We start from the raw sequence: 20,037 nt of genomic DNA on the forward strand, positions 1-20,037 counted from the left end.
TGTTCCAGAATAAAAAGATATAACCAAGGTGAGGACACCAGCTCCCAGGGCGTGGTCACTCCGGAAGCTGACCTCCTCTCGGAAGAAGAAGCCTGCAAGCAGCGGGATAAAGACAACTGGCATAGTTATCCTATTTCAGAACTGAAATTAAGATTATGTAAAACAAGGACCAAAGATTAAGTATGCAGCAGCTGTGTCTGTTAGTAATAATCCTAAGGCTAAATCTAGCTGTAGGAGAAAACAGCATGCTGTTTCTAGCCGAAGCTGTAGCCAGATACTTGAACCTCTCGAACTGCTGGGTCTGCATACAGGCCGAGAATGAGGGAAAGGTAAGCACATGGATCCCTCATCCTCTGAACCTGACTGAATTAGTACACACCGATTATAGAATACATAAACAAACAAATGTTACTTGGGAAGATGATTTTATCTTAAGTCAAACTCCATCATGGGAAGTACGGCCCCAATTAGGAGAATGGTGCTTCATGCAAAACAGGTCTGACACACATACACACTTTGTAGGAAATAGCAGCTGCAGGAATTATATAGTAAAGGGAGGTGCATGGCATAACAACCACACCTCAAAGAGAACTTTTTGTGCAGGATATGCAGATTACATCACCCTTCGGCCCGAGGTTTCAAGGGTGATAGGTGGCCACAAGTGTGTGTTGTGGTCAATCCCTCATAGTAGCTCACAATCCTTGTTCTATTGCATTCGAAACCAGACAAAAGATCAAAATGCTAGAGCTTGCTATATGAATGGAACTCTCAGCCCGCGTGGAGATTCAACCCTATATTTGGGATATTATAATCAGTATTTGGATCCCCAAAAATATGGCCTAGCAGACAAGTCTTGGCCTGCTTTGACTGGCCATTATTGGATCTGTGGGACTCACGCATACACCCAGTTGCCCGCCAACTGGACTGGCGTGTGTTATCCTGGGATATTAAGGCCCCCATTCACGCTGTTGCCTCAAAGGGCCTCAGTACTGCACCGACTATACGGAATAGATAAAAGATCCCTGAGCATGGAAGACTTGTCTGCTACACAAAGATGGGGAAATGATGAGTGGCCGGCAGAAAGGATAATAAGGTATTAAGGGCCTGCCACTTGGGAACCCAACGTGGTGGGGAGAGAACCCACGTACCTTACTAACCGCATAATCCGGCTTCAGGCAATAGTGGAAATCTTTGCAAATGAGACTGCAAGGACCATAGATTTAGCAGTCACACAGCTAACCCAACTCCGCAATGCTGTCACCCAAAATCGGATGGGACTTGATTACGTGTTAGCAGCAGAGGGGGGCCTTTGTCAGAAGTTTAATTGGACAGACTGCTGCTTGCAGATTGATGACAATGGCGATATCCTTAGGGATATTGCAACCAAAATTAGAAAAATAACTCACGTCCCAGTACAAACCTGGAACGGGTGGAGTACTGACTGGCTGACTTCATGGTTGCCAAACTTTCGCTGGTTGAAGACTGGATTTATGATATTCTGCTTAGTTATGCTAATTTTGTGCTTATTACCCTGCATACTTCCCTGCATTATAGCCCTAGTCAAACGTACAGTAGAATCTGTAGTCAGCAGGGAAATGTTTGTACATTACCAGAGATTAGTGATGGCTGAAGTAGACTAAGTGTTATAAGAAGAAAGCATCTTGAGGGGGGAATTGTAGTAAAAATGTAACCTAAAAGCCATTGTATGTGCCTTAAGCACCACGTAGCATTGTAAGAGCTGCGCATGCCTGGAATGAGCGGACAGTAACCCTAAGATAAGGTTGCTAAGCAAACCTCTGGCAACCAATCAAAAGTAACACGCTGGCTGAGGAATGCAAGCTAAGTGATAAAACTGCAGCGCGGGGGTTGCCAGGGGTCGACTCTGCTTTTGAGCGTGAGCTCCTTTGTCGAACTGTTTGCAAACAATAAAATCGAGTTGGACCCAGCCTGAAGTTGACTCTCCTCTTTGGGGCAAATTGGACTAGCCTCCAGGGGGCGAAACTAGCATTTCGTGCAACAACTGCAGTGCTGAAGGAGTTGCACTGGTTACCAGTTGTTTTCCAGGCCAAATTCAAGGTGTTGGTTTTGACCTTTAAAACCCTATATGGTTCCGGCCCAGCCTATCTTAAGGAGCGCCTCCAGCCACAGGCTGCTTAACAAGATCAGCCTCGGATGGCCTTCTCTCTGTCCCATCAGCTAGGACAGCTAGACTGATGGGGACGAGGGAGAGGGCCTTTCCCCACTCTGTGGAACTCCCTCCCTAGGGAACTCTGCCATGCTCCCTCTTTAATGAGCTTCTGCTGTGCATTAAAAATGTGGTTGTTCAGGGAGGCATTTGGGGTGGGTTAGGGTATTCCAGAAAATGTTTTTACTGTAAAATTTTATTGTTTTAAACTGTCTTATTATATACTTTGTACATCACCCTGAGTGGCTGGGTGACCAGCCAGATGGGTGATTAATAAATTTAATAAATAAAATTAAAATAAAATAAAATAAACATCAGGGAAAAACTTCCTGAGTGTCAGAGCAATACGACAATGGAACCAATTACCTGGGGAGGTGGTGGGCTCTCCCACACTGGAGGCCTTCAAGACGAGGCTGGACAGCCATCTGTCAGGGATGCTCTGACTTGGATTCCTGCATTGAGCAGGGGGTTGGACTCGAGGGCCTTGTAGGCCCCTTCCAACCCTACTACTCTATGATTCTAAGTAATTTAATCATGGAAGCAAACAAAAATGCCGGTCAGTCATGCTGGTGTTCAGAGAAAATCCAAGCGAGAAGAATTAGGACCATCTAAAAATCACAAAGCAGTGAGCTACCTTTTGAGTTTCGCAGAACTCTCTCTCAGACAGACACCATTAATCAGAATTCCTGGCTCCCTTGTAAAGCAGATAACAGAAGTAAAGAGAAACATTTTGAGTGTCAGTCTTGGAGGCATCACTGGGTGAAACAATAGCGTTGTTCCCTTAGCACCACTTGGGGGTGATTTTTGATCCTGCCCCCTTTTTTCTGCTCTAATCCAATACCCTGCTGGGAGGTCATCCATCCTTACCCCAGAAAACCACTTGGGCAAGAGGTGCTATGTGGGTTGTGATCAATGGCCACCCTACAACTTTGCTTCTGGCTCTAGATTTTCTCCATCAAGCATGGGGTTCTAGCAGATGACCTAGAAGGCCCCTGCACTCCGTGATTCTATAATTCCCAGAGTCTCCCTATTGTGTGTACACAGGCAATGTGGCTGGGAGGTGTGTGTGTTTGTGTTTTTTTGCAGATGCTTCAACGGGCAAGGTTTCCAGTTATTCCCACCAATTATATTAAAAAGCAGGAAAAAAACACCCACAGGTGTTTCCTGTCTCTGTGTGGTGAACTCATTGTCCACTCTAGTAAATTTCCCATTGGGGTATGCCTTGTGCAGCAATAAAGGAACTAAACACAATCATAGATGTCAACAGGGATTTTGCTGTTGACCTCACGGGAGGCGGCATCAGGGCCTGTGGCTATATTAGTCCCATGGTAAATATTTTCCTAAAGAGGAGGAACACCGGAATAATTGTGACAGAGCAAACTGATTGTCCCCTAGCCCAATATCCTGTTTTCTATGCCAGATCATTCTCCCAGATGATTCAAGCAGAGGAAAGCAAAAGGTCTCCTCTCCACCTGTCCACCTGCAAACTGTTTTGAAAGTTGTGCACTACAGCGCAACAGCAAGCGCCGAAGGCTGAATCTTCACATCAGACAGTAATCTCGGTCCTCACTAATCTCACCTCCCATCTTTCACTTCATCATTCAATTCCATGCAAGGCAGGCAGAAGAACCCTTTGTTTTAGGAATGCCAAAGAAAATGAAATAGGTGTCTACAGCCAGGCCTAGCCCTACAATGCAGCAGAATGAAGCAACTTCCTTCAGGTAGCACAAGGAAGCGGGCAGATGAAGGAAGGACTGTTGTCTGAGTGGTGCAGCAAGGCCTTTTTAAAGTGTTGGCCCAGCAGAGGGGAGGGGCGCCATTTGGGCACTGCTTTAGGTAGCAAAACTTTTATTAATTTCTTAAGGGTGCAATCCTATGCATGTTTAGACAGAAAAAAGTCCTGTAGCTCCCAGCAGTTCCCAACCAGCCATGCTGGCTGGGGCATGCCGGGAGTTGTAGGCCTTTTTTACTGTCCAAACATGTATAGGATTGCACCCTAAAATATTTATACCCCACCTTTTCTCAACAAGCTCGAAGTGGTTAACAACAGTAAATTAAAACAAGAACTTAACATTTTCAGAAGCAATTTACAATAACAACATGTTGGAACTGCCTACACAGAAGCACCCTTTGGGGATCCTGAACCCACAGTTAAAGCAACAGACTCTTCTTTTAGTGTGTGTCCTGCTGGTTGTATGCCTTTTTAAAAATTTGAGAGTTAGCAGCATCAGTGAGGGGCTGCATTTAAGGATGGCTCTAAATTAAAAAGAAATTATACTCCACAAGGAAAACACATTTCTGATGTTGCAGTAGGATCCAAAGATCCCAACATAAATCAGAAATTACTTCCTCAATAGTGAAATGCAACACAAAGTACAAAATCTGTTCAAGTGCTAGAGTAATACAGCACAACCCAGCAGCTATGGCCCGGGATTTATCATGCACATTTAAAAATAAGAACAAAAATAAATGCATTAATATACAAATGAGTCTACGAAATAACTAGACTTTAATTTTGAAAATCACATGCATAGCACTCGAAGTTGCTTAACCAGCCTGTAAGGCAAAACGGAGGCAGACAGCATTGCAGGCAGGCAGCCTTCGGGACTGTTCAGGGCCTGGACTAAAGGCAAACTGATGCGAAAGAGAAGTTTCAGGGGGAAGTGGGACTAAGGGCAGGCCACACGAATAGAGTTGCTTCGATGGCAGCAAGCAAGGATAGCGCTACAGTGACTACGAGGTGGATGGGTGTGTATGTGTGAGAATAGGCTGATACAGTACCTCCTGTTTGAATCAAGAGACATTTCAGTTAAAACATAGAATAGGGGAGTTGACTGTTTCTTCCTCCATTGGGAGGCCAGTCTCAAAGTTGGAGAACTTTAGCCTTAAGCTTTTCTGGATCTTAGAGCTTCTCAGACATAAACAAATTGGAAAATCATGTTATACTGGTTGGGTAATTGCTTTTGGTTTGGTCATTTACTTCAGTGTGTGAATCAGGAGCTATTTCATGTAGATCAGCCAGTGGGAATGAGTCGTAAATTTGAAGATTTACTATGGATGAGCAAGACTGAAGGGCTAACGTGAGGGAAAACATAGGTTGTTATTGGGTAGGTCTAGCATGAGATGGAAGTCACTTTGAAAATACTAGGGCATTTTTCAGATAGCTAGCACACACAACACATTTTCAAAGCATTTAGGTGTGTGTCTCCATGTCCTTCCCAGCACAGGATCTGTCATTAAAAGGTGGGTGCTGCATCATACTACAGAACTTAATTACAAGATTATCCCGCCCACTGGCATAGTTTTGCTCTTATTAGTAAGTCACATGTCCACTGAATCTCTAGTCCTTCCTTCTAAACATATTCTCCACATCAATATTTTACCCAACCAGTAGTTTGAAATGAATTATTAATAGGGTAATGGAGTAGCAGCATAGTCAGAGACATTTCTCTCCCTCTCTCACACTAGTAAAATTCAGGGTCACCCAATTAAGTTGATTGTCAATAGGTTACAGACAAATACAGTGCCACAGGATTGATGATGGCCTCTAGCTTTGATGGATTTAAAAGGATTAGCCAGATCCACGGATAGGTCTGCCAACAGCACTTTAGTCAGGATAGCTGAGTGACACCTCCATGCACACAGGCAGCAGACCTTCACATACTGCCAGGTGCTAAGCGCAAACCACGGAGAATGGCCATCAGCACAGCACCTTGCATGTGAGCATCCAGGGGTGGGGATCTGGTTGGTCACTGTTGGAAACAGAACACCCAACTAGACGGAGTTTAGACTGATATAGCAAGGCAAGTCTTACATTCTTATAAAGTATACATTAAAAGTATACTTTATTAAACCACATCCGATTGCATGTAAGCAAACATGAAAAGCTGAAAACCTCCACAATATTCGGAACTATTGTTGAAAGGTAGGGGTGCAAATCTATAAATAAAACATGTCTTGGGGTACTCAATTACAATACTAAATCCAGGGTTCCCATGCAGATAACATGTTAGAACACTTACAGGTATCTTACACATATGGCTGAAAGCTTAAATGAAAGCATACTAGATTTAATTTCACTAAATGGCTTTGTGGGGGGGGGGGGATAGCTTGTTAAAATCCAAAGCACACGTACGTTATAGAACCAGAGCTCACAGCTGCTGATTTGGCTCTATTGTATTAAGAAGCTTCCTTCATTCTCCCAATTTACACCAAACCTGATGACTGATGGCAGCTGTCAGAGTGCAACCTTCAGTTGAAGAATCCAGATCATTTTGCAAAATGGAGGGAGATGCCAGGAGAATTTCAGCCCGAGGTGCTCAAACAGCTTCTTTTAGACTTTAAGTTTGCAGCCAGGAAGCTGTGGGAAGACAGGTGTTTCCAGGCTTCCCCACTGTCCCCAGCCCAAGACCTAAAAGGTTCCTTCAGCACACCTGCCTTTCTCTACCCTGCTGTTTGACCAACACCTGTCATGGCAGCTTTCTGGATGGAAATACAAAGCAAGGTATGCATATTGTGTATGGATGGTTTGTGTATGAGACAGTGATGAGTGTGCATTGTGTATGTGGGGGTGGAGGTATTTTGAGGTGAGCATGTGATAGTAGTTATACAAGAATGCGAAACAGAGAGAGGGTATTTGTTAAAACACACAGACACTTAAGTTTTACTGGGTTCCTTTGTCTATTTCTGAACTTAACAGTTTGTATTTGGACATATTACCAGGAGTGCATATGTATTGTGTAAGGTTTAAATTAATGTGCCCACTGTAGATGTGCAGAATAATGAACACTGGTTCCAAACATGCCTACAGAGTCTGGAACAGTGAAGGTTTTTCTGTAAGGGTGAAAAATGACAGTGTTTACTGAAATTTCAAGCATGTTTAAGTTCTTAACATACCCATTTGAAGCAAACTTGGAAAGTCCCAGAGCAAGGGATAGAATAAGGCTTACTACTCATAAGGAAGAAAGAAGAAAACCTGAACAAAATATGTAACTAGGAAAGACACACTAACTGCAACAGAGGAGATCCTGCAAGAAAGAGATCTTGGAGTTATGGTGGACAGCTGGATGAAAATCTCAACCCAATGTGCAGCTGCTGTGGAAAAGGCAAATTCCATGTTGGGCATAATTTGGAAAAGAATCTATTGAAAATAAAACTGCCAATATACTGCCCTTATACAAATCTATTGTACAACCACACCTAGAATACTATGTACAGTTCTGGTCACTGCACAGAAAAAAAGGATATTGTAGAGTTGGAAAAAGTGCAGAAAAGGACAACCAGAATGATCAAGGTATTGGAGCAATTCCCCTATGAAGAAAGGCTTTAATAGTGGGACTGTTTAGTTTGGAAAAAGGTTAGTAAGGGTAGACATGATAGAGATGTACATAATTATGCATGGTGTGGAGAAATACATTTTTCTCCCTCTCTCATAACACCAGAACGCAGGGTTATCCCGTGACCCTGATTCATGGAAGATTCAGGACAGATAAAAGGAAGCACATCGTTAAACTATGGAATTTACTACCACAAGTCGTGATGGCTACTAACTTGGATGGCTTTAAAAGGGGATTACACAAATTCACGGTGAATAAAGCTATCAGTAGCTACTAGTCATCATGGCTCTATGCTACCTCCAGTATCAGAGGTAGTATGGCTTTGAATACCAGTTGCTGGGGAACATGGGCAGGAGGGTGCTGTTGCACTTATGTCCTACTTTTGTGGGTTTCCCACAGGCAGCTAATTGCCCACTGTGTGAACAGAATGCTGGACTAGATGGACCCTTAGTGTGATCCAGCATGGGTCTTCTGATGTTCGTATTCCTTATCCAAAACTGCAGAAACGAACAGGAAGCACGCTAGGTGTCAGTCTCTCAAGCTTTGCTTTCTATGGAAACAAACCCTTGCTGTCTGTCGATCCCCTTCAGCTGATGATACTGAAGTTGCCCGATAGTCACTCTGTCCTGTTCAAGGCACACTCAGATACTCCCTACAGTATCATCCAAGTTCATGTCTGTTATGCTTTTGCAATTTCCTCTCATTCCTCAGCAGGGAAGTAATTGGTCACCACATTCTGGATATGACAGAATAGGAAATCATGGCGAAAATGCGTGATTGACATCCGCTTAATTTTGTTGCACACAATGTAACTGTGATGTAGGGTGTGCCGCCCTTCTGTTCTTTCATCTGGCTTAATTGCTCAATTCATGTTGTAAAGGTAAATTTTAACCCTGATGCAGCAATGCTGTTATTCCTGTATTGCATATCGTTAAATGACACATGCATATGTTCTAGCAATCTGTCTTTGCGTAATGTGAGGGGTTGGGTTTTTTTGAGGAAACATTGAATTTGTGCCAGCATAGAGTTCAGGAAGAAAAAAAGCAGCATCTGAAACATAAAGAAAAACAAAACAAATGATCTGGTAATTGTAGAATGAAATCTATAATTAGAATACAAAGCCACGATGAGCAACAAGCAGGAGGAGTTAGAGCTGCTTGTCCACTGATCTTCATGAGGAAAGATAGGAGAGAATATACAAGACACCTAAAAATACAAAGCTTTTCTTCAGTTTATCATACGAGCTCCATTCAGAGCCAATAACTGCAATTATGGAGAAAATTAGGCTGGGAATCCCAGTGTTGTCCCAGCTTTCCGATGCCAAGAATCTCTTTCCTTTGAGACATCAGGAGGCTTTTGGCTGGCATCAAGATGTGCTGGAAGGCTTAGTGGAGTTCCCCACTGCCCCCCCCCCCCCACCACCACTTGAAGTCTGCTGTGCCACACTGAGAACTTGTCAAGTTCTCATTGGATCTGATTGGCTATTGGCTGTAGTATAGATTATTTTGTTTTCCCCATGTCACATGACTTGGTTTGTTTGAGCAACAACCATCTTAATGCGGTGTGCCTCCCTTCTTTCTGCTCTCTGATTTGCATGGGTTACAGGGAGCAGGTTTATGGTGAAACGCCTTGGGGTGAAGGCGTTGGAACTGATGATCTTCTGGTCTTTTCCAGCTTTATGATTCTATGAAATGTGGCTTATGACTATATCTGAAGGGCTGCCACTTCACTGCCAAAGGGAAGGATTAGGCGCTAGTGCCCATCTCACACCTGCATAATGCCACTATTTGTGGACCTGAGGCAGGACCAGGACTTTGCACCAGGCATCCGTCATCGCAGCTGAATTGACAGTTGCATCATATTCCAGATATGACAAACCAATGCTGCACAAGCACACTCTGCCACTGCCGAAACACAAAGAAGGCGGGGCCAATAACAGCTGCTTATGTTCATCAAGAGTCCTTTGTTCATCAAGAGACAGAAAAGACCCATTTCACTGATGTGTTTTTCAGTTCTAGATTCTCTGGCGGGGAAGAACCAAAGGGTGTTTTACAGTGTGGATGGGTCGGAACTATACTGTGCACTAGTTCCTGAGCTTTATATTCTCTCCCTCACCAAAACAGCCAAGATGTGAGTGGTGTTCTGGTCAACCATCATGCATTTGGCTTCTGCACCAGTATGTATTCAAATTCTGGACATCTATTTTAACCACAGCATACTAATTGAAATTTGATTACATGATAATAAAATATTTTCTGCCACTGATACCCTTAATTTTATTAAAATGAGTGGTTAAAATAGTCATGAATATGCCGTCAATCACAAATTATTTGTCATTCTCTGTTTTTGTAATACAATGATCTGCTGATGAAAGAAATGAGGGCACAATCTGATTGAGATAGTCGGCAGCCTCTGAAGTTGGAGGCTGCTGAGTATCCAATGTAGGGCAGCTGGAGCACAGAGGTGATCCTCACCTCCGTACTCCAGCCGGCCTGCATTTTTGGCTAGACGGCTGATTTTGGCTTTCTAGCTACGGCATCGGGGGGGGGGGGAGGACGTGTGGCGCATAGGAAGCTGTGTAATGCGCACTTGCCATCTCCTCCCCTCCCCCAGGACCGCCCCCTTCTCCCCATCTCTGCATTTTGTTTCTGAGCAGGGAGGCATAGCTGGCACAGAGAGCTCTGTGCTGGCTATAGGGGGCAGGGCAGCATGGTTTCTGGGAACGGCATTCAGAGCCCTGGCTCTGACCTTGGTTCCCAGAAACCACAAAATCCTATGCCCTCTAGATAGTGTCTAGTGGCCATAGGATTGCTCCCTTAATTAGAAACGGCCGAACTGAAATATTAAAGGGATGAATGTAAGAAATTGTTTTATTGAAAAATGTTTGGGTTCTCCTCCAAGGAATCTGTACCAAGCAAGGCAATGAACGTTGTCTGTTAGGTTTGAAAATAAGGCAACTCTTATTTTATGATGTGTGACTAATAAAAAAGAGGCATAATAGTAGATTTTTTCATAGGTTAGAAATGATAATATCGGCCTTATTTTTATCACAGTGATGGGGAGGTATAGTAAAAAATTCTGGAAGAGTTCTGTGAATGCCTCCAGTCAAAATCAAAACATTTAAAAAATAAGTGACTATCAACTATGGATGAAAGATTGAATCATAGAACAGTATGAGTCAAAGAACAGTAGGGTTGGAAGGGGCCTGCAAGGCCATCGAGTCCAACCCCATGGAGAAATTATTCTTGGGAGTGACTTTAACGGTGCTGATCGTGCGTCTTGGCCTCTATTTGGGAATAATGATCTTTTAAGAAGGAGTCACGACATGCTCCTAAATATTTGTGGTTAATTTTTAAAATGATCATTTTGTACATGTCATGCTTTCGGAGAGCGCTGCGCATGCTGCCGTAACACCGAAACACCCTGCCGCCGAATTGCTCAGCGGACGTTTCCGTCGAACAACAGCGGTCCTCAAGCCGCTGCCCGCCCCTCAGCGGGCCTCTCCGCCGAGCGGCGCGCCCCTGCGCTCGGAGCCCGCGCTGCGCGGGGCCGCCTCGCTCCGCCCCCGCTCCGGGGTCCCCGCGTGCTTGACCTCGGGACCCCCGCGGGGCCCATCTCAGCCCATCAGGCTCCTGCAGGGTCGGCCGGCCCCCGCCCGCGGGGAGGCCGCCGTGGCCGGAGGCGGGCGGGGCGCGCCGGCGCCGGGCGTGGGCGGAGGGGCGGCGCGCCGCGCCGCGCCGCGCCGCCAGAGGAGCGAAGCCGGCGCGAGGCAGGCAGGCGAGCGAGCGAGCCGACGGGGCGGGCGGGCGAGATGTCGCGCTGCAGCTCGGGCCTCACCGTCACCACCACCGCGCCGCGGAAGCCCGACGGCGGGGGCGGCCCCGCCAAGAGGAAGGTGAGGCGCTCGGCCGGGCGGCGGCGCCTCGCGCCACGGCGGACCGCACGTCGCGCACCGCGCCGGGCAGCCCCCAGCGGAGGCGAGAGCCGCGGGCGGAGCGAGGCCCTCCGGCAGGAGCACGGGCCCCTGGGCGCACGGCGGAAGGGCCTGGCGGCGCGCCTGGCCCGGGCTGCCCGTGGCCCGGCTGCCCCCTGCGGAGGAGCGCCGCGGGCGGGCGGGCTTCTGGGCGGCCGCGCGACGGGGCCGCCCTGCGCGGGCTGGGCGGAAGGAGCCCGGCCCTGCGGGCTGCGGCTGCGGGCTGCCGGCTGGACGCGCGCCGGGCGGGCTTCGCGCAGAGGGGCCGCCGGCCCGGCGCGGGGCCGGGAAGCGCGGCGGCGTCGTTCCTCCGCGCGCCGGCCGCCGCGGCGAGGCGGCGATGGCGGCTGTCCAGCCGAGGGGGGCGGCGGCGGCGGCGGCGGCGGCAGCCGGCGGCGCGCCGGGCGCGTCGTGCCGGATTTCGGCCTCGCCCGCCCCGGCGCGCCGCAGGGACGCCCCGCTTGGGCCGCGCCTCGTCCGAGCGCGGAGCGCGGGCCTTCCGTGCTGCCCAGGCCGCGCGGGAGCGGGCGAGGGCGGGCCGTCAGGGAGCCCGCCCGCCCCGCGCCCGTCTGGCCGCCGACTGGCGGCCGTGGGCTTGTGCCCTTAGCGGCTTTTTAGAAACCTCTGTAGGTGTTAGCTGCTTTGAGAGGCGCTGCCCGTGGTGAAAATGTTATTTTGGAATGAATAAATGCAAGAACAGAGCGTGTCCCCCATGGTAAAGGCGTATAAAAATGATACCTGGCATGGAGAAAGGTGACACGAAAGAATTCTCAAAACACTAGTCCTCAGGGTCATCAATGAAATGGTTAGGGAGGAGATTCAGGACAGACGGAAGAGAGCCCTTCACACCATGCAGACATAGCCTATGGAACGAGCTGTAGCCTTTTGTGGTGGGGGTCTCTGGCTCAGATGGCGTTAAAAGGGAACTTCGGAATTCACCGAGAAGTAGGTGCAGAGTTTGAACAGTGGCTCCTAGTTGTGGTGGCTCTGTGGACCCTCCATCCTCAGAGGCAGTCCACCACTGTCTGCCGGATGCTGGGGAGGGCTTTTGCCTTCATGCCCAGCTGGTGGGCTTCCCAGAGGTGTCTGGCTGGCCGTTGTAGGAAAGAGGATGCTGGACAAGAAGGATGGATTCCATCCAGCAGAGCTGCTCTTGTGTTCTAGCACCCCTGAGCTTGTGCAGAGTGCTCCCTCCCTGGTGGTGCTCACCAAAGGGCTACTTCCCAGGATTCTTTGCAGCAGTACCTAAGATGTTGGGGTTCAGCAAGTGGATCCTGTGCTACTTTGTTGGTGCCCCTCAAAGTCTTGCCTCCCTGCAGTTGTTGGTATGGTTGGGCCATCCTGGGCCCATACAGAGATGAATGAGGGTGGTGTAGCAGAGCAGGTGCTGGACTTGGGCAAGGGAGACCTGTGTTCAAATCCATGATAAAGCGTGAAATTCACGGTGTGCCCATAGGCCAGCTGCTCTGTGTATAACCATCCTGGGCTCCTTGGCGGAAGGGTTGTTTTAAAATGTATAAATGGAAAGGGGTGCTCCTTAAACTCTGTGCTGTGCTAGTTCTAGCCAGCCCTCAAAGCATAGGACCATTGTGACTAATAGCCACTGATAGATCTCTCCTCCATGCATTTGTCTAATCCACTTCTCAAGCTATCTAAGCCAGTGATCAACTTGCAGCAGTAAATTCCATAAGTTAATTACGCATTGTGTGAAGTCCTTTTTTCCATCTATCCTGAATCTGCTGCCAGCCAGTTTCATTGAGTGCCCCAAGTTCTAGCATATGGGAGAAGGAAAAAACTTCTCTCTATCCACTGCCTCCCCCCATGCATTTGTTTGTTTGTTTGTTTGTTTAAAGGAACTTTTATTTATTGTTATATATTTATATCCCACCTTTTCCTCCAAGGAGCCCAGGTTGGCATACATTATTCTCTCCTTCTCCATTTTATCCTCAACAACCCTGTGAAATATGTTAAGCTGAGAGTCAGCGACTGGCCCAAAATCACTCAGGGAGCAATCCTGCTGAGTTCAGCAGCGACCGCCTATCCAGTGCAGGGCAGGGGAAGCGCGGAGGGGATCGGCTGTCTAGCTGCAGGAAGTCGGAGGGTGGGAAGCGGTGGCCAGACGACATGCTGGATGTGTCCTAGCGGATTTCGGACTTCCCTGCCCCAGCACGCCCCCAGGAACGCCCTGTTTTCACCACTCTGTGCTCCTCTTCTGAGCGCGGAGCATGGGGCCGTTCCATGCTGCCTCATAGGCAGCGCGGGAGGGGGTGAAGGTTGGTTCTCAGGGAACCGACCTTGGAGCACGGGCTCTGAGGTCTATTCCCGGGAATCGACCTATCCTGTGGCCATCTAGCAGCTGACTAGCAGCCATAGGATTGTGCCCTCAGTGAGCTTTATGGCTGAATGGGAACTGAACCCAAGTCTCTCCAGTCGAAAACTATAAAAACAATAATACATGTCCAAAATTAATAAATATGGCAGTAAAAACAGCAGCCAGCTACAAAAACAAGATCAGCACAGCGATGGAAGCATACTTTAGGACAGGAAATAGATCAGCCTGGCAAGTCAAAAGCCTGCCAGAATGGAAAAGTCTTTGCCGTTCAGCAGGAGGCCAGCAGAAAGGGGGCTAGGCAGGCCTCCTGAGGTAAGGAATTCCAAGGGCTGGTGCAACCACTGAAAAGGGCTCCTCCAGTGTTCCCACCAAATGTACTTGGAGGAGACAGAGTGCATCCCAGGGTGAACCATTTTTTTAAAAAAATTCTGCATTAATTTTGGGCATGAAACAATAACATTTATGGGGTTAGAGCAGGGTAGGGAACCTTTTTCTGTTGATGGCCGCATTCCTTCTTGGTAACCTGGCAGGGGCCAAAGCCAGACGTGGATGGTGCTTCCCCCTTTCACTCTCTCTTTCTGCCACCCCCTTTTCTCTCCCCCCCTCCCATGTCCCTGGAGGGACGGATTGCTCTTGCCAGAGTTCTGAACTGATGGCTTGCAGTGAGCGTTAATGTCTTCCAATGAGTTGCAGATCGCAACAGTGCTTGCTTATCAGTGGGATTTGAACCCTCATCCAAGGTATTTTGCTGCTCCAAGCAGATGTGTTCTGCAGCCTGAGAGGTGTGTCTCAGGATTCCTTACAGGGTCACAGAAAAGGCTGAGGCACATCTCCTGGACTGCACATGGCTTCTTCATGGGTCTCGCCCAAAATACTGCTGTCCGAAGCAGCTGCTTCGGTTGCTTGTTCAGACGGGCTGGCTCTGTATTTATTCATTGATGCTTGCAGAGTTAGGGCCACTGTTGTGTAGTAGAAAGAGATTTGGACTTGGATGGGTGAGGCCTAGGCATAAATCCCTGTTCAGCCTTGAAGCTTGCTGGGCAGGCATGGGCAACTTATTCCGTCTTGACCTAACATCTACTTTTAAGGTTGTGAGGATAAAATGGATTAAATCTCCACGTATTCTGCCCTGAGTTGCTTGGAGGAAGAGCAGGACAGAAGTGTGATAAAGGCATTTGGGCATTTGCCAACACGAGCACAATTCAACATATGCCTGGGCAGAGGATCATGTACCTACCCTGGTGCTGCCTGGTCCAGCCCAGCCTCCTCTCCTTGTGTTTATTGCAACGTCTTCATGTTACATTTGCATGTTCTGTGCAATCTGTGCAAACCTTACCCCTTAATCCCTAGAAATTGGGGCATGGGAGTGTGAAGTCCTGTGGCCCCACCGTCTGTAAATAAAACCTGCAAATAGATATTACGAGGGTTAGCCACTTAAAAATATATTATTATTTTAATTAATCTTGAGTTTGGCTTGATTGGGGCCGCAGTGGTTTAGTGGTTAAGATGCTGAATTGCAGACTGGAAGGTCAGCAGGACAGCAGTTCGAGACCCGAGTGCCGCGTGACGGAGTGAGCTCCCGTCTTCAGTCCCAGCTCCTGCCAACCTAGCAGTTCGAAAGCAAGAAATTGCAAGTAGATAAATAGGTACCGCTGCGGCGGGAAAGGTAACAGCGTTCCGTGCACCTCGGTGTTCAGTCATGCCGGCCACATGACCACGGAAGCGTCTTCGGACAGCGCTGGCTCTTCGGCTTAGAAATGGAGATGAGCACCACACCCTAGAGTCGGACACGACTGGCTGGGGACACCTTTACCTTTACATTTTGGCTTTACTTGGGTTTTTTTTCTCTCTTGCTTCCCATCTTGTGTGAATTGAATAGGTCCAATATGGGCAGTGAGAAACTCCTGCCTGACTAGGAATTGCAGTCTCAGGATGAACAAAAATTGTTCTGATCCTAGATGTCCCCTTGTATAATCTGAAAGGTTTATGCCCACTAACCACTTTCACTTGTGGGTTCCCACATTATGGCACTGCTAGTTGTGAACTGGTGTGCAAAAAAGCAGAGCCAAATTTCATACTTATTTTAGCTTTAGTCTTCCAAAAGAGCCCAGTAAAGCATGTAAATTGAACACTAACACCAGAGCCAAGCTGTTTAGCGTTTCTGTGTTGTCTTGGGGATCTCTGCAAAGATGAAGGATTTTCTTGGGGCTCAGATAGAAGTTCACATTCTTTCATTCTGAATTAATTAATCTGGAACAATACAATTTATTTATTACATATATTTCTGTGCCGCCTTTCAGGGCAAAGATCTCCAATGTGATTAACATGGCAGTTAAAATGTTTGCATGTAGAGTGACGATTCTCAAACATGAATTAAAGAGTGTGAAAAAAATGCCCCTCCTTCTGTTTGATCGTCCTGATTATGTAGAAAAAAGAAGATGCCAGTTTGTGGACAAGTGATGTATGTTAAGATATAAGTGTAAGAGCCTATTTCGATTGCATTTCAGTTCGCATACAGATACCACTTGTTCCACCATTTAGGCCACAATTCAACATAGATTTAAGCATGCTGGGAAGCCTATTGAAGTCAGTGAGTTTAAGCGTACTTTTGATGGAACAGCCTTCCCGGAGAGGCTTGCCTGGCACCATCTTTGTGGTCCTTTCGGTGCCAGCTGGAGAGCCTTCTGTTCCCCCAGTCCTTTTAAATAACTCATGTAGTCTGGTTCCCTCAGTTTTAAAATCTGTGTGTTTTAATTTTGAGGTGTTATGAGTCTGGTTTTGTTGTCTTATTTTACGTTGTTTCTGATTTTATAGTTTTATGTTTATTTTGAATTTAAATTGTTTTTATGGTTATTGTAAGCTACCCAGAGAACTTTATGTTATGGGGTGTCATACAAATGTCATTTTTTTAAAGCTTAGCTTTGCATTTGATTATGGCCTTATCCTGTTGTGTTTAGTTATGTTCACACATTACAAAAATAATGGTTATAATAACCAAGGACGACATTAAGGCTGTAATCCTGTGGACATTTACTGGTCAGTAAGCCCAGTTGTTTTTAGCCCACTATGTCCAGGGCTTTTATCACTCTCCTTTAGGGCAAAGCTGTTCACTGCTTCACAGAGCTATTTGTAGGTCTCCTGTCTCTTGTCTGAATCTGTATTTCAGAATCCCAACAATGAACTCCAGTCCTGCTGGTGTGTTATCAGCACCACACGTTTACTAATTTCTGTGTCTTTTTACTCTCAAGGTCAGAGAAGTAGGAAGATAAAATGTGGTTTTGGTTAAGAACATATCCAGAATGCTTCTGTTCATTAAAGCAAGCTTAAAGCAAATTATTAGTTCCGTATTTCTGTTCTGTATAACCAGTCAACAAGGAATAGTGCTGCAGCGATGTGTCAGAAAGAACTAACGGTGACTTTTCATTAAGAACATACTGTTTTTAAACATCTTCTGTTTTTAAGAACATGTTTTTAAACATTCTTCTCCATTTAGTTGAAAAACAGTTTTCAGTAGCGTCTTCTGCCTATATTTTTCATGAGTGCGACTTCTCAGTAAGTGAAGTCCCTTAAGCTGGCCCCGCTCACAGACCGTCCAGCTTACCGATGGGCTTGACAAGGGGGCCCGGGCGCATGTCAGAATGGCTGCAGTAGCCGGTGGGTCACCTTGTAAACCTTGCTTGGTTTAAATAGTACTTATGCATGAGAAGTGTTTTTAAGGATGGTACCTAAAGCACATTTGTTACGTTGTAGCATCAACCTCTTTTCTTGTAGAATTGCCCTTTATTATTTTCAGTCATCTTAGACAGAAATTGGTTGTGAGGTCCGCATAGAGGCATTCGGTTTGGCTACAACAAGCTGGAATCTTTCCACCAAGAATGATGTTATTTGTACATCAGTCATAGTCAATTTATTTGTATACCACATTTTGCACAATTCCTTGTGTTCAAAGTAGTTCACAAAAGCAAACACATGCAATAGCCATAATTGTAATACACTGCAATATAATATTAACTCAATTAAGATGCATTTAAAACATATCAAAAATTTAAATAAGCACAAGACATACCAGTAGGTCATTTAACAATATCTGGTTCATTATTATTTTAAAAATGTACGCCTAAGATGTTGGAAGTGGAAGTAAAATAGGAACAAACGGGAGCCAATTTGCAACTGAAAACTTGCGTATCCTGCAGTGGCATTCAGGAATCTCAAGAGGGGAAATCCTTGTGTTAGTCTGTTGCCACAAAAACAGCAAGCAAGTCTTGCGGCATCTTAAAGCCTAACACATTTATCATGGCACAAGCTTGTGGTGAACCTTTTTCTGAAGAGCTTTTTCACTTGTTTGAAAACACAGGCTGTTCTCTTGCCAGGATGCACATTCTTTGTACGCTCCAGGGGACAGAAAACTGAGATCATCTGATAATGCTTGTCTTTACAGAGCCATGATTCTGGTGTTTTGGAACACTTGCTATTTCCATTCATGCAATAAAGTGCTGTTCATTATGGGTCCGAACTCAGTAAAAATATGGCAGAGTGGTAACATTTGTTTTATGCAGTAAAATAATAAGTCAAATAAGACTTGACTTATGCTTGTTGTTGTTCAGTCGTTCAGTCGTGTCCGACTCTTCGTGGCCCCATGGACCACAGCACGCCAGGCCTTCCTGTCCTGCGCTCTCTCCCGGAGCGTGCTCAAGTTCATATTCATTGCATCCGTGATGCTATCTAGCCATCTCATCCTCTGCCGTCCCCTTCTCCTTTTGCCTTCAGTCTTTCCCAGCATCAGGGTCTTTTCCAGGGAGTTTTCTCTTCGCATTAGGTGGCCAAAATATTTGAGCTTCAGCTTCATTATCTGTCCTTCCAATGAGCAGTCAGGGTTGATTTCCTTTAGGATGGACTGATTTGACCTCCTTGCAGTCCAGGGGACTCGTAAGAGTCTTCTCCAGCACCACAGTTCGAAAGCATCAATTCTTCGGCGCTCAGCCTTCCTTATAGTCCAGCTCTCACAGCCATACATTACTACTGGGAAAACCATAGCTTTGATTAGACGGACCTTTGTCGGCAAGGTGATGTCTCTGCTTCTTACTATGCTGTCTAGGTTGGCCATAGCTTTCCTCCCAAGGAGCAAGCGTCTTTTAATTTCATGGCTACAGTCACCGTCTGCGGTGATCTTGGAGCCCAAGAAAGTAAAATCTGTCACTGCTTCCATTTCTTCCCCTTCTATATGCCAGGAAGTGATAGGGCCAGATGACATGATCTTAGTTTTTTTAATGTTGAGTTTCAAACCAGCTTTTGCACTCTCCTCTTTCACCCTCAACAAGAGGCTCTTGAGATCCTCTTCGTTTTCTGCCATTAGGGTGGTATCGTCTGCATATCGGAGGTTGTTGATAATTCTCCCAGCAATCTTAATTCCGACCTCTGATTCATCCAACCCGGCATTTCTCATGATGTACTCTGCATATAAGTTAAATAAGCAGGGCGACTATATGCAGCCTTGTCGTACTCCTTTCCCAATTTTGAACCAATCGGTTGTTCCATCTCTGGTTCTTACTGTTGCTTCTTGACCCTCGTACAGGTTTCTCAGGAGACAGGTCAGGTGGTCTGGTACTCCCATCACTTTAAGAATTTGCCACAGTTTGTTGTGATCCACACAGTCAAAGGCTTTAGCGTAGTCAATGAAGCAGAAATAGACGTTTTTCTGCCATCTGTAATTGAAAGGACACTGTTGTTAATCTTTAAACCTTATGTTCAACGCCCCCAAATTTGTTCTCATTTTATTTTCTCTTTTTAAAATATACATAAAATGCTTCAAAATGGTTGCATAGTTCTCCAAAATAAAATCAACAAGAACAAAAGTCCTTCCATTTTTGTTTCCAGTGCTGCTTTGTTGTTTTTATGTATTAAATGTACATTTCTCCTCATCAAGTTCACTCTCTTCTTATTTATAAAATTGCAGATTCTTGTTCCTCCGTGAAAATATTTTCATGGTAATAATTCCATTTGTCATGGAGTGCGTTTGACTTATGAAGAAAATCGTTACTCATAAATAGTTCTCCTTCCCTCACGCTTGTCTTTCAACAGCATTTAATCATTTCTGATATAAACTTCCCCTTGTCTTCTGATGTTCTTGTGCCCTGAATTAAAGGAACTGTTTATTCAAAAAGTAACTTTTCATTCTTTTTGCAAGAAGGGAATGTTCTTAATATACTGAAAG

General features: G+C 46.1%; 1 protein-coding gene across 2 annotated transcripts in view; it reads left to right on the top strand.

The window, feature by feature from the left end:
* Positions 1–11,268: 11,268 nt before the first annotated feature.
* The window catches only part of MYZAP (myocardial zonula adherens protein), a 49,416-nt gene continuing 40,647 nt past the window's right edge, over positions 11,269–20,037 (top strand). For both annotated transcript variants that reach the window (XR_014785292.1, XM_084816581.1), the window contains exon 1: positions 11,269–11,416. Coding sequence is in view for 1 of the 2 variants with exons in the window: in XM_084816581.1 (XP_084672707.1) it covers positions 11,333–11,416 (84 nt within the window). In the remaining variant the exon portion in view is untranslated. The remainder of the gene's footprint in view (positions 11,417–20,037) is intronic.

The sequence above is a fragment of the Heloderma suspectum genome, chromosome 11, assembly GCF_057233095.1.
Source record: "Heloderma suspectum isolate Gila_16-S chromosome 11, 16-S_ref, whole genome shotgun sequence".
Lineage (NCBI taxonomy): Eukaryota > Metazoa > Chordata > Lepidosauria > Squamata > Helodermatidae > Heloderma > Heloderma suspectum.